Raw genomic sequence first — 15,158 nt, 5'->3', positions numbered from 1 at the left:
TCTAAGAAGAAATCTGAGGCTGCTGTTCTGAGAATGAGCTACCAAAGCTTTTTCTGAATCAATCAATAAAGATCCATTTATGGAAAGCTGTGATGGAAGTTTTGTCTTTAATTATATTCGACAATATAACACATTTGACCACTTTTAAGTGATTTTTCTAACTTTAATACAGTAAAGTTAAGATTATATACCTAATTTCTAGTAAGTGGCCCAGCCCCTCCTATATTTTTATGTATGTGGCCCTCAGTGAAAAAAGTTTGGACACCCCTGCTTTAAGCCATTTAAACATTCCAGTCAGGTATTTTTTTCAGTTAAAAGTTTGTCTCTTAGTCTGATTCTTGTGTTTCTGCATTTCTAACTTCTTTATACTTTTAATGTAAAAGAAAGGTCATTATTTTGCACTCACTAAAAGCTTGCATATTTTGCTGTATCCTATTATCTGCTGTTCCTACAACTTAGTCTCTGTGTCAGAGCCAATTTGATTTTATATATTCTTCTACAGCCTGACTTCCATCCTCACCTCCTGCATTTTTTTATTTCGTCCCCCTTCTAGCCTCTTCTGTCCTCTTTATTGTTCTTCTTGTATCTTTTGACTGTCCTCTTCATCACCCCTACTCGGCCATCTTCACCCACTGTCTATCCTATTTAATGTCTAATCTCAGTGTTTTTCCTTCCAACATCATCTGTCCAGTCAATTATATCTCATCCACAATCTCTAATCCTTTCTGTTGTATAGAGCATTCAGAGCATCTTTGTTTCCACCATGCCTTATCTGTTCCTCAGTTTACATCAGTCCTCCCTGACTCCATCTTTTTCACCTTCTCCCTCAGTTTGTGTTTTCCTCTCTGGCAAAAAGCCCCTTCAGCCTAATCCTGTCTGACAATTCCCAAATGAGGCTAAGACACTAGTAATAAAAAAAATGCAGCATGCCTCTTAAAAATACCTGAAACTCACTTCAGAGGGTGTATGAGAAAAATATATGCACATAACTACACAGTTAGCTGCTGTGACCCAAACGAATGCAGTGGCAAAGTGACCAACACTCAAGCTTGACACCATTTTAGTTTTCCTTCCATTCAGTTAGTCAATCATTCAGTGTGCTTTGTGTCCTCCAGTGACCGAGCTCTCTTGTCATTTCAGACCTTGCCACTCCCACCTGTCTGTCTTTTCCACCAGTCATCTGACCTGCCCTTTCTCTCCACTCAACTCCATGTACTTCACTGATTAGTCCTTGCAGCATCACCCCCGCTTACCATCTCTCACTTGCCAGATTGTGTCTTTGTGTAAAGTGCAATTGCTTTCTGGCATTGTGTTGTTTTCTTTTTCTCTTCTACCTCGGCTGTGATCCGGATTTCACTTCTGTCTGAGCACTGTGTTTAGTTTGTCTGTCATTGTCTCACATGTAAAGTTTGTTTTTTCTTTTACTAATTTGAATTTTGAATCATGTTCTTGACTCCAACCCAGTTATTATCAGAAGCAGCATTGAACTGGACTAACGTCAGCTATCTTCTGCTGTGTAATTCACCATAGTAAAATCTGTGCATCATGCTAGGAGCAAAACTATGGTCCAAGGTTCAAAAATGTACCTTGTTTCTTTGCTTTAATTTACGTCTATCTCCATTACACCATTTCATATAACACCGAATCTACTGTCACAAAACCAAAACAGAATTTTTTAAGTGAAAACTCTTCAGCATATAATAATACTCTAAGTATTTGCCAAAGTAGTTCAATAGCCATATACTGTACCTAATTAAGGATCGAGCACCATTGACACTTTACCTTAATTGCAGTAAAACTGCAATTGAGTAATATTTAAAAGCTGAACAAGAAACAATTTACGTCATGACTTGCAAGTGACCCTTGTTATATATACTTGTTATAAAGACAACAAACCCTACAGCCTGTTTCATTTTGGTTTGATTTGTTTGTTTTGTTGTTTGGTTTTGTGGTTCCAGCTTATACAAACTAAAATGGACTATTTAGCAGTGAGATGAGAAGAACGAGCTGGGGAAAAAAGCCCTAACAAGTCCCAACAAGTCAAAATCAAATAACATTTCAAAAGGTATTTACATATTAATATAATCATTCAGTTAAGGTTAACAAAACCTTTTTTCATTTAGATTCAAATTTCATCATCACCATCAGTATCATCTTTTGAAATTCTATGCAATAATAAACGCTGCTGATATACCCTGTACATGTATAGACCTGTATATACCACACATGTATATACCTATACATGTGTTCAGTGCTTGTTTCAAAGAAACAGTCCATTCACTGCCTTGTTCACTGGCTTCCAAAGGGCCTTTGTTTCCTCCGTAAGCCCTGACAAACTATCAGTCAACAGCATACATCATTCTGCTGTATACTACTTAAAATCATGTGCATGCTGTACAGCAGGACTGGCTAACTAAAACACCCACTTAAGTTTTTACTTAAAACCACATTTTCACTAAATTGTTATTTGTGGTGTTACTATCTTAGAAATTATTCACAAGAACATAGACTTCATGAATAATAAAGCACAACTAAAATATTAACAAGGGAAACTTGTTAAGTGGACCAATGTACCAGTCTCCCTGTCTGACACACACACCCATACAAATCCATGCTCACAAAATTATTTAGACTACTTACTTTAGGTCCTGGGAAGGTTCTGCTCTTACATGTGACGTCTCTACAGAATGACTGAACACTACTCCTTCATTTCCTGCCGAGAGAATGAGAACGAATTACAAAAAGGAAAGCAACCACTGAACTCTTGAGTTATAAACTTAGCAGACATTACAAATGCACGCCAGGGTGCTGAGGTATTCTGTGTCAGAAACACAATTTCCTTCAAAAACAAGGTACCACTGGGTTGTCACTGTTAAGAAGTATGTGTCCTTTGTGCTGAAAATCAGAGTTGATTTAATGTTTAAAACACTTTAACCACAGGCATCATATTTCTCTCTTATTAACAAAGCAATTTAAAGTATTTAATTATATTTCAACCATCTTTTTTTCTGTTTTCAGTATTTTTCTGTTCCTGCATGTTAATAACAATAATAACCATATGGCATTACTTTCCTCCAAAATCAAAATTTCCTGATGCAAAATACATTCAAGCATGCAACTGATGTGCATGCTTTTTCCTTGTAAGAAAAGTCTGGCTCTGATATAATGCAATGTTTAACCCCCCGTGTGCAGTAGCCACCTTTGCAGCTGTGAACAGATGCTCATTTTTGGCTCTTGCTGAGACCACAGACAGCATGTTGGAATATCAGCACTGCTGCGGATTTAATACTGCATGAGGCTATCTTTCCCATTGGCAGGCACACAGATAAGAAACTGCATAGTCTGAGCTGTTTGATACTGAAGCAGCATATGCCAAGTTTAATTCTAGAAGATTCAAGGAGGTCCCGTAGGTAGGATGAGAACCTACATCTCCAAAAAGCTGCAACTGAACCCCCACAGGAGCTAAACTTGGAAGTTATTGTGTACTGTTGTATTTTTCAGTTAAATCTCACTTTCTGTGGTTCATTCCAGGGAACACTGAACTATGCCTATGAACTGCCAAGTAAATGAAACAACAGGTAAAATGGCAGATAAGGGCAAACCTTGCTTTGTGTTCTCCTGTTTGACTGTCTGCCTCTATGATGTTCATAACTTAGTCAACCATGCCACAGCTTCTGGCTGATATTACTTTTCCATATTATTGCTACTCTGTCTTTTCTACTATTGTTCTGCTCTCATGAAAACTTTATGAGCTTGTTTGATGACACTTGTTCTTGAACACAACAATCCTTGAACTATTTTTAAAGCGGATAAACTGAAATCAACTTTTCATACTGGGTTTACAGTTTCAGACGCGTCAACTGAGGATAAGCTCGGTATCACTCCAAACTTGCTGCCATGGTATTGGCTTGCATTGGCTGATTCATTATCTATTTACACCTTGTTACTGCAAAGGGCAGCGATATGTGGAAATATGATCTATCTTCATTAAAAAAATACATCAATCTGTAAATCTAAAATTTAAACAGTAGCACAGCATAACCCGGCAGACCTCAGTGCCTGAGCTGAATGAATGATGTGCCCATATTTGTATTCTTTTTGCTATCTACGCTCTTTTCGTTCACCTCCTTCAAACAGCAAATGACAGCAACAGTGACCTATAGACCTCGATCTCCTCACCCTCCCCTTGTTCTTTTGCACCCTTATTCCTTCAGAGTGCCTCTAATGAACAAATTACCCAGGTTAGTGTGTGTACGTGTGCTAAGGTGTGCGTAGTTTGTTTGAATTTGTGGTTTCGTAGCAATATACACTCAAAAACTTTTGGGTGTACATGTTGTATTACATACAAATTTTAAGTGTACAGGTGAACAGACACGAGCGGACTCATAATCTTCTGTCAGCTTCCATTTGATTTTCTCACTTCCAATGATCAAGAGAACACAAATGAATAAATGAGAAAAAGACAAATAGATGATGCAGAGTGAGAGTATTTTCCCCTCTCACTTTTTCCATTTTTTAATTTGAGCTAACTACTTTCCCCCCAGTGATGCTTACATGCCATGTCACATATTTCTCATCCATCTGCCTCTTTACCCCTTCTGTCCGTGTCATTATTTTAATATGATTTTTTTTTTTACTGTATTGCACTGGCCTCTTTCTCAACTCTGCTAAAGCTGCTCTGCTTGCTGACCCGTAACTTGTTTGGCTGCACTCATCAACAGCACTCTGTTTAACTGCTTATTCTGTGTCTGTATGTGTGTATATTCCTGTACCCTTGTTACTCAACATGAATAAGTTTGAATTCACTGTCCACTACTGAAAATAAGCATGAAAAAAATAAAAGAAATAAGTTCCTTATGAATTCAGCCACATGTATTCATTCAAATTGTACACTTTACCTTTAGTATGTTATAGAAGGTGGGGAGAAGGTGCAGCGATGTCAATGTCTGTTTTATGCTTTTGTGTAACCCTACCTGTGACTTTGAGTTTCTCAGTACCGATGGTGATCTCTTCTTCATCTGCAGAGAACAGAACTCTCTCTCCATCAGCATTCCTCACCTCAAACCTCTGACACTGAGCCTCCACCATTTCTGAACCTGAGACAGTGGGAAAAACAGAATGTGTCATAAAAGCACATAAACCTTAGCATCTGGTATCGTTCTGCATATATCTAAAGCACCTAATAGAACCGTTAGTTTAGCTTGAGCAGCCAAAGTGATTTGAGCTTTAAACCAGAAAATCTCCAAGTTTTGTCTTGCGAATAGCAACAGCACTTTCCTACAATATGAATAGCCACATATTGGTTAGAGGTCTTCTTGTGCATAAGAGGGTTTCAATTCTCTCTTCACATTGCGAAAGGAGCGACGGTGAAAACTCAGTGGAGTGAAATCTGGGGAGCGAAAATAAGACAAACTGCAGCAGGCTTGGAATGTTAAATGCAATGTCAGTGCAGGCTAGTGGGTAGTGGGTAGGAGGGACATTATGCTTGGGAACGGTGCAACGAAAACCGTGACTAGTGTGAGTACAGCCTAATCCAATCCAGGCTGCTATGTTTTAACAGCAGAGACCTGTATTACTAGCTCACCTCCACCTTGATTAAGCACATCTGTGTGTGTGTGTTTGTGTGGGTAGGGGATCGGAACAGTGAACATGTGCTGTGAGACTCACAAGAAGAAAACTCTGGTGTGTCCCATTTCACTGTAGGCATGTTATGCATTAAAGTTTCAAGTGAGTCGTTGAAGAGTGACCTCTCCTTCCTTTTTTTCTGTTTCCCTGTGTGTTTGCCGCTTTCTTCTTCAGGTGCCGTGGTGTTAAAGCAGAGTTTAGTTTTCTCAAGGCTGGAGTGCTCTGCCAGCCCAATCCATGGGTTGGCTTGGAAAGGATTTCCATGAAGTGACATTTCAAATCTGTAAACACTTTACTCCCCTCTGTAGTTTACTTACTGTAAACTACAGACTTTAAGACTGTACAGCGTACCAAAATAATGACGACACTATTCACCTGAGAGCATAGTCAGATTCATTTCACTAATTTTATGCACAAAAACTAACTTAAAGCTAAAATCGGGACTAAAGTTAAACACTTCTTATTTCTCTTCATATTCAATATAGAAGTTATATGAAATGTGAGTCGAGACATACACGTGACTCTTTGCTCGGTCTAGCTTCAGTTTACCGTCTTAATAACTACCTCTCCTATTTCATCTGTGTCCAAAATGTGTGTACCCATGCGCGATTTTCTGTATAGATGCACATATTCTCCACTCTTATTTATCCTTTTAGGACCCAGCTGTGAAGTGGCATGCATGTTTCCATTTATATAGACTTTGAATCATTTAAAAGCATTTACTCATCAATGTGCTGACTTGATGTAATGTAACAAAGAAGGTGGGCTGCATATACTATGCTGCCTGGATAAAGATGATTTCTAATCTTGGACCTTAGTGGTAACATTTCACAATTTTAAAAAAAAGGCAGTGTTCCTAATAATGAGGAAAAAACAGCATAAATAAATAAAAGCTACTTAAAAAGTTGATTAAGTAGTGGCTTTTTAATAGAAATGTAAAATGTTGACAATTAATTGCTAGGTAATTATTCAGGTGATTTTGTGATTTGGCCTGTGATTGGATGGCTTTCCATCCTTGCTGAATCTATAAAGAGGTCTCTCTCCATTTCATTCTATCCCTTTTCTTCACTGTCTAGGCTGCCCGGCTATTTTGTGTCAATTAGAAAGTCAGAGTGCCTTGTCAGTCATAATCAAACGTTATTAGCACCTATCAATCTGGGATTAAGCTCTATTTCTCGTCTCATTCTGACTGCCTTTATCCTGTCCAGCTCTATCTCCTTAAACCCTCTCACTCCTCCAGTGACTGTGTGAAAAAGCAATTGAGATTTGTGTTGTCAAAAGCTCATGCTAAAGTGAGGTGTGTATGAGTGTGTTACAAATATATGCAAAGACGTAGCAGATAGAAGGGAAGTTGGCAGTTAGAGGTGGGAGACGTATGCTGAGAGAGGAATCAAAGGAAGAAAAAGGAGGGTTTATGTTTGAGACGGAAAGATGAATAGAAAATGAAGTTTAAATTGGAGATGTGCTGTGCTAGTTGCTGTCTCAGGCATCTAGCTAGTTCTCTTTGGCTCTTCAGCTCTTGCTCTATAATACATCTTGTAGTGCAGATTTCCAGTATGGGCGCAGGTCAGCATATTTCCAGAGATTTGTGTTTTATTCACAGAAATTGCTCTTCTTGTCTTCTCAGTAGGGGTGAATAAAGGATTCTAAAATTGCAGGAGATGGAAAAGTTTAGTGGCCAAACTTAGTGAAAAGGAAATAAAAGGAACCTGCTGATGCTCCTGACAGACTTTAGTAGTGCAGTGGCACCAGCAAAGACAATATCGAGGTATAATTGAAGTTACATAAAGTCTATTTACAGGTGAAAACAGCAATTGACAAATAGCCAGTGTTACAGTTTCATTCAAGATCTCAAAAAGGCAGTTTGCATGGAAGAGGAAATTCAGGAAATTGGACTTTGCATGAAAACTGTGGTTGTGATAAACTGCTGTATATATATGACTGCATCAAAGTACGAAACATTTTCTGACAGTGTTGAGATGACAGGATTGCAGAGTTTGCCGGAAGAGTTGTGTTTAAGTGAAACAATAAATGCACCCAATGACACTAATGCTCACTTCAAAACTAATAGGAAATGGAAAAAAAATATGTATAGTCAACTTAAAGCTCTGAGGCAACAACATGATGAGACAAAGTAACCAGAGGTTATTAAATTCAAATGATCGCTTAGAGGACTGACAGAGATTGGCAGCTATAGCTTGCAGAAACACCTCTCCTGAGTTGATGTATTTTATGCAAATGAAAAGTGATGTGGTGTACACTGTTCCAAAAAATAGTAATGTAACATTATTTTACTGTGTATTTTACAGATGTGTACTGTTTTTCTAGAATATCATTACATTTACATAAGTAGACTGTGATCTGACACGTCAAATGTAAAATAACATAATATCACTGTAAATGTAATACTTACTGTTTATGCCGTGGTGCAGCGTCACTGACAGTTGTTGTTTTGTAGAGAGAGTGCTGTACCATGAGTGACTTCTGTTGTGCTGTTGTTGAACCTTGAGACATATTGTTGCACTGGCAAGTGTTTTATTAAGGAGCTCCCCCTACCAGCTTGGGGTTAAATAACAAGCTCAATCTCTCTCTGTGAGCTTCTATGTTAAGATTTCTCTGCATGCCACAGTGTAAAACATTGCACAGACACGCTGTGCTAATTATGTATTTTGAAAAAGAAATGTAGAGGTAGGAATTGCAATTAATATAAATAACATGACGCTAAGCATCGGCCAATGAATGTGAACTAACAACAAGGTCGCGGGTAACGCTGCGACCGTAGGAAAAAACCCTAATATGAAGGTATTTTACTGTGCATTTTACAGTAATGTTCTGTTCTTCTAGAATATCATTAAAGTTATGTAAATAGACTTTGACTTCACATTTTGAATGTAAATTAACGTTAAATCACTGTAATGTAATAAAACATAATTGTCATGATTATTAAATGTATTTGTCTGTACATATGCATATTTAAATTGTTAAAATACATTCACAAATGTATCATGATTTCACAAATATCTGTCCGTTATTTGAAAGATTGAACTGTTGAATTCAAATGTAATGCTATGGAAAAGTATATAACATGATCCCTATAAGCTTGTGTTACATCACATAAGTATTATTATCATTGCTACTTAGGCCGTTCGTGGCTCAAGAGTTGGCAGTTCGCCTTGTGATCAGAAGATTGCCGGTTCGCGCCCCGGCTCGGACACTCTCCGTCGTCGTGTCTGTGGTCAAGACTCTTCACCTACCGCCTACTAGTGATAGCCAAAGGGGCCGATGGTGCAATATGGCTCCCTCGCCTCTGTCAGTCTGTCCCAGGGCATGCAATCAATTATTATTTAAACCAACTGTTAACGGTGTATTTCTGTACATTTACGTATTATGATTCATATTTCCACATTCAGTGACCTTGTTTATAGGTAATTTCATTGTTTGATCGCGTAAAAATGTTCCTAATTTAATGTCTAAAAGCACTTGGAAAAGGCAGAATCCCATGTCAGATTAGCGCAACAAACTCTATTTCCATTACTGAAAATAACCATATTTTTATGGGACAGTTATTTTCTGTTATTTTACGGTCTTTTTTTTGGCGCCCCAGCTGCTGGAATATTACCGTTTATTAAGATGTTTTTTTTTTCCTATTTATAGATGGTTTCATTGTTTAATCACATTAACATGTTCCTGATTTAATGTTTAGCAGCACTTGAAAAAGGCGAGATCCCCTGTCAAATTAGCGCAACTAATTGTATTTTCATTACTGGAAATAACCGTATTTTTATGGGACAGTTATTTTCTGTTATTTCACAGTCGTATTTTGGCGCCCCAGCTGCCGGAATATTACCGTTGTTTTAGGATTTTTTTTTAACAGTGTAGCTAAATAATATGGCAGATGTATTGTGTGTTCAGGGGAACTTTTTTCTGCTGCAAAATGTAGTGATTATGGCTTTAATAGATGTGATAGTCGATAACACTAGACTGTGAAATGAAAGAAAAGTAGTCACTTTTAAAATGCATTGTTAGTGGCTGTTAGGACTAACATAAAAAGCATAAAAAAGCACAGTATGCATCTCCTTCATTTCTAATAATTTCTAAACACTTTGAAATGACATGAGCTTTTTGCATTAACCTGCTAGGGTATAACCCAATGGTGTTATTTTAGGTTCCTTTCATGTTGTGCTTGTTTTTTCAAACATGTTTCTAAGCCTTTGGGTAACAAACAAAATTATCAAGTGAAGAAATATTTAGTTACAAACAACCTAGGGAGTACTTTTATAACTAGCTGATATTTGTTCATCTTGTTAGTGATCCCCAGTTAGAAAATGTTAAATCTGTGTAAATGAAGTGCATTTGAACAATTAATTTGCTCCTGCAAATGTCTCTCCCACTGATAACACTAAAGTAATTCTGCTGTCACCAATAACAGCACGACTCCTCGTTAGGCAGACATATTAATTGATGCACTGATTTAAATAATCACTTCCTGACAGAATCTCCTCTGTTGTCACAAGTGCCTCCCTCAGCAGGATCCTTCAGCAATAATAATGCTTTAAGAATACCTCACTGATGAAAAGAGGTGCTACAGATGAAATAATGGGGAAAAAAGCAGCAGCGCGTGTGTGATGAGTGTGCTCCTGAGTCATATCTGACTTGTGAAAAGACATTAATGTTAAGAAGCATGGTGAATGATTACGCCACAGACTGCTGTGTGTTACGTATACAGCAGCAAATAGGGGACAGGAAGAAATAACAAATAATAACAAGAATTAAAAAATGAAGAGAAAATAGAGAATATTGGTATTTAGCAGCCAAAAAGGTGATTCAAAAACATTGTACCGAGCAAGGGGATAATTAAGATAGTTCTGTTATTCTATTATTTATGTTATTATGATTTTGGTCAACCTACTCCCACAGACATGAAAAAAACAAAACCTTAAGGCGGCAGTGGCTACTAGATGGTTTAAGTCTGAAACTGATGTGAATCATATGCTATGACCTTTGCAGTCAACATCTCTTAACCCAACTGAACACCTATGGGAGATTTTGAGCATGCAAATGCCATTTGATTCAAATCCCCACTACCTACCAGGAATATGACTCCGCTGCACTATAGCTCATTCTTATTGTCACATAGATATTTCCATTTTTTTCACTATAACTGTCAGTTCAGTGTCTGTCTTTGAAGTCCCGGTTTGTGTTAAAAAAAAAAAAACTTTAATAAATGTTCCACGTAGTAAAATTTTGAGTTCCCAATTTGTATTCAGCTATTAATGAATGGGGCACATTAAAGAGGTACCTGTGTAACTTTTTTACTACTGCACATAATAGCATTGAGGCCATAATAAAGTTATATGGATTTGCTCTCCTGGATTTTTAATTCAAGCCTTTAAATTAGAGCTTCTAGCAATGAAGTGATATGGTGCAAGAAGAAACTGTAAAAGGCCCGAGGCATAGGTACAAAGAAGAGTATGGCATAGCCAAGCAAACACTGCATGCATGGTTAATTTTCCCAAGCAGGTCAAGATGAATGTTTAATTAAAATCTCTTTTAATGCACTTTTTCATCATGCCATCCTTCCTCCACATCTTTCTTTACTTTGTCCTTCACTGATATTATTCACAATGTAGAATGACTTGAGTCAGATAAGCAGCTTTCTTCCTACAGTCCAGGCCATACTGATTTGACTTTGTGCCTATGTAAATACCAATGACATTTTCAGCCAAGAAATCCATCTAAACTTAGATTGTTTTTGTCTTATGGCTTTATAGAGAAAGGTGACAATGGTTAAATCTCTACAGTTTTCCTAAGGTCAAGATTCTGTGAGTAAAAATAAGGTTATATGAGACAAAGTTATATAACTCATACTCAAATGTCTTTTTACTGCTTAAATGTGGGCTTTGGTTTTGATATTTCTCTGCTCACTTTCAATGCCTGGCTGGTTCTAGCTAATGGCTATATCACTTTTCACCTTTTACGAATCAGAGTACAGCCTAGGAGCTTCAGGCAGGTCCTGTTCTACAGCTACACAGGTTAGACTAAAAGGTTAGAGGAATTTCAGGCATTTTCAGGCATTAGCGGGAAGATCTACTAAAACTGAGGCCACGCTACTTGGCCCAGAAAGATTTGTCTAGTAACATAAGGTACAAGACAAGGGCATTATTGTTTTACCTCCCACACACCTCCTTTATTTAATTGAAATTCAACCATTAAATGTCTATGTGCATATCTAATAATTTATTAACAGGCATCCAAATAATAGAGTGACACAAACAGACAAGGAAAAAAACAGAAAAACAAAGAAATAAAAATAAAAACCACCGCTATATCTATTACATGTGACACAAAAGTTTAGTTGTAGACACCAAAGAACATGTCAAATTATTCTTCTATCTATAGCAGTGAATAGAAATGCATATGAAAAGCATTCAGTGTTTTCCTTTATCACATTTTGTCATGTTACAACCTAACAAAGTGAAAAAGGTTTGCTTGAAATTCTTGCAAAATTATTAAAATGGAAAAACAAAAGCATAACACGTAGATGAGTAGCTGTTGCCATGACACTCAAAACTGAGCTCAAATGCATGCTATTTCCACTGATCTTCTGTCAGATGCTTCCACAACTTCATTGGAGTCCACCTGAGGAAAATTAATTTAATGTGATTCGACATGATTTGGTCACAAGGTCACATAGTTGACGTGTCAACTATGGGCATGTCAGAGCGCAAATCAAGTCATGAAGTCCGAGGAATTGTCTGTAGAACTCTGATATAGGACCGTAGTGAGGCACATATTGTGAGAAGGATCCAGAAAAATGTCTACAGCATTCAAGGTCAGAAAGACCTAGTGGTCAGTAAATGGAAAAAGTTTGGAGCCACTAGGACTCATCCTAGAACTGGGGTCCCATAGTCAGAGAAGTGACCAAGTACCCAATGGTTATTGGTTCCTCTGACAGACCTCCAGTGCTTGCTCTGTGGAGAGAGGAGAACCATTTCTGCAGCACTCCAGCAATCAGGCCTCATCAATCAGTGGCCAGACAGAACCCAGTCCTCAGTAAAGGCATATGAGAGCCCACCTAGAATTCAACACCTGAAAAACTCTCAAACCATGAATAAAATTCTCTGATCTGATTAAAGACAGGACTCTTTGGCCTGAATGCCAAGTGTTATGTCTGGATGAAACCAGGCACAGCTCGTCACCTGGCCATTATAATTTCCTAGTGTGCAGAATGGTGGTGGCAGCATCATGCTGTGAGGATGCTTTTCAATAGCAGGAACTAGGAGACTAGTCAGGGTCGAAAGAAAGATGAATGCAGCAATATACAGAGAGAACACTGACGATAGCCTGTTCCCGAGTACTCTGGTCCTCAGATTGGGGTGAAGGTTTGCCTTCCAACAGGACAATGATGCTAAGCACAGAGCAAAGATAACAAAAGAGTTTCTTTGAGAAGACTCTGTGAATGCCCTTGAGTGGCCCAGCAGAAGCCCAGACTTAAACCTGATTGAACAACTCTGGAAACATCTGAAAATGACTGTGTATCAGCATCCCCTATCCAACCTGATGGAGCTTGATATGTTCTGCAATGAAGAATGGGAAAAACAGCTATGCAAATATTGTAGCATCAGACTCAAAAAGACTTTAAGCTGTAATTCCTGCCAAAGGTGCTTCAAAGAGCAAAAACTGACTACGAATACTTATTCATCTTTTAATGTATTAAAAATATAAACATTTTTTATACATATTCAAGAACCTTAAGCACTTTTTTATTATGGGGTATTGTGTGCAGAATTTTGAGGAGAAAAATGAATTTCATCCATTTTGGAATCAGGCTGTAACATGACAAAATGTGGAACAAGTGAAGCTTTGTGAATAGTTTCCGGCTACACTGTATGTCAGGCAAATAAGTTTGACAGAATTTCACTCATTAACTGTTCTAATTAGTTATTCAGACATGGTACAACTTATCAGTGGATTAAGATGAGCATTCTGTTGAGTGAGTCAGGCTGATATGCCTGTCAGCTCCCCTCCTGTCTGGAATGTCAAATTTAATGAATATTCAAAAGCCCAGTGGGTCCTTTTGTGAGTATTGCGAAGGGAACTGCTCCTATGGGGTAATTTTGCATTTTGCATTAAGCAACACACAATCCATGTCTTAAAATATTTAGTCAAATCTTGAGCCAAATGTTTATTCGTTTTCGAACGCGATGTGAGAAGGGTGCATTTAGCTCCATGCTTGCAGGTGAAACTACATTGCTCCCACCAAGAAAATATGTTTCTATTCATCACTTCTTGCCATCTGTTAACTAAAAACATAGGCTTTAACTTTTTAATGATAGCAATAACAAATAAAAGCTCTTGAAAAGAATATCTTCAATATTACTGCATCTTACTGAGTTACTGAAAAACATCTTGCACTACTAAAGTACTTGTTGCATTAAAGTCATTTATAAATGCTGGTACTTGTTATGCTTCTCTCTGGGACCCATTTTATACACAAGCGATCACTTGATGAACCATAATCTAGCACCTTCATAGTATCTTTGTTGCCATTTTTTGTCATTTAAGTCCTATCAGCTTCAATTTTACTGCTCTTCAGCTGTGAATCACATTGAACAGGCTTTATCAACATTTTCTCTTTCAGTGAATGACACTTCAAAATGCTAGTATACAGCTACTTTGTATTCCCATAATATACAGAATGAAAGTTGACCTTACTTTTATCTGACAGTTTTGCTGCTATGAGTGACAACTGCAATTGTTAAGTGAAGTTATGCTTGGACATATGAGCTAGGATTTGCCAAAAAAGTCCTAAGACACACATGACAATGTTGTGGATTATTATTATTACCCGTGTGTTACGCGCTGCATGTCACGTATACTTGAGTATCAGTAAAACAGAAAGAAAATTGACTTGGCTGTGACAAAGTAGCCAAATACTTACTGCTTAAGGGCTATAATTTAGCTACGTATGATGGCTACAATATGGCCACTAGTAATGTTGGCAACCAGTCATTTCAACAAATTTCACAATATGATTTATTGCAAGAAGTAAATATTTCAGAGACACACACTACATATTTTCTTTGAAATATTTAAAAAATGCTTCTAATCTAATTAAAGTATAGAAAATAATATATAAATAAATGAATAAATATTTGATTAATAAGAAATTTAAAAATATTAACTGATCTTTCATGCTTGCTAATGACTGTTTTTTGTTTTTAAATATTAACTATCCATAGAGCAAATATGAATGAACATAGAAGCTATCAGGAGTTTTTCTTTTAGTTTCATAATTTAAATATGTTATTTTCATTAAATTGGTGACAACTATGCATAAAAAACAATCTGGGGATAAAACATACAGAAAACATTTTTTCTTTCGACAGCCAGTACAGAAACTTTGCTCTTCTTGCCTTTTCAGTGGCAAAGCTTTAGATGACCTTCTTATTAAAGTCAGGGATGTCTCTGACGAGTTTCTACTCCATGGGGAGCACAGCCAGAGCATTAAGACGATCCTGTGTCATGGTGTT

The 15,158-nt window shown here is 37.3% G+C and overlaps 1 protein-coding gene across 1 annotated transcript in view; it reads right to left on the bottom strand.

The window, feature by feature from the left end:
- LOC102210925 (zeta-sarcoglycan) overlaps positions 1-15,158 on the bottom strand; it is a 360,423-nt gene that overhangs the window by 68,368 nt on the left and 276,897 nt on the right. The window contains exons 5-6 of the mRNA XM_005736302.2: positions 4,974-5,096; positions 2,641-2,713 (exon numbers count right to left, since the gene is read on the bottom strand). Coding sequence (XP_005736359.1) covers positions 2,641-2,713; positions 4,974-5,096 — 196 coding nt within the window. The remainder of the gene's footprint in view (positions 1-2,640; positions 2,714-4,973; positions 5,097-15,158) is intronic.

Source organism: Pundamilia nyererei, unplaced genomic scaffold, assembly GCF_000239375.1.
Source record: "Pundamilia nyererei isolate P.nyererei 1_Seehausen unplaced genomic scaffold, PunNye1.0 scaffold00068, whole genome shotgun sequence".
NCBI classification, from domain to species: Eukaryota; Metazoa; Chordata; class Actinopteri; order Cichliformes; family Cichlidae; genus Pundamilia; species Pundamilia nyererei.
The sequence above is the reverse complement of the archived record's forward strand: the minus strand, read 5'-3'. Positions and strand labels throughout refer to the sequence as shown.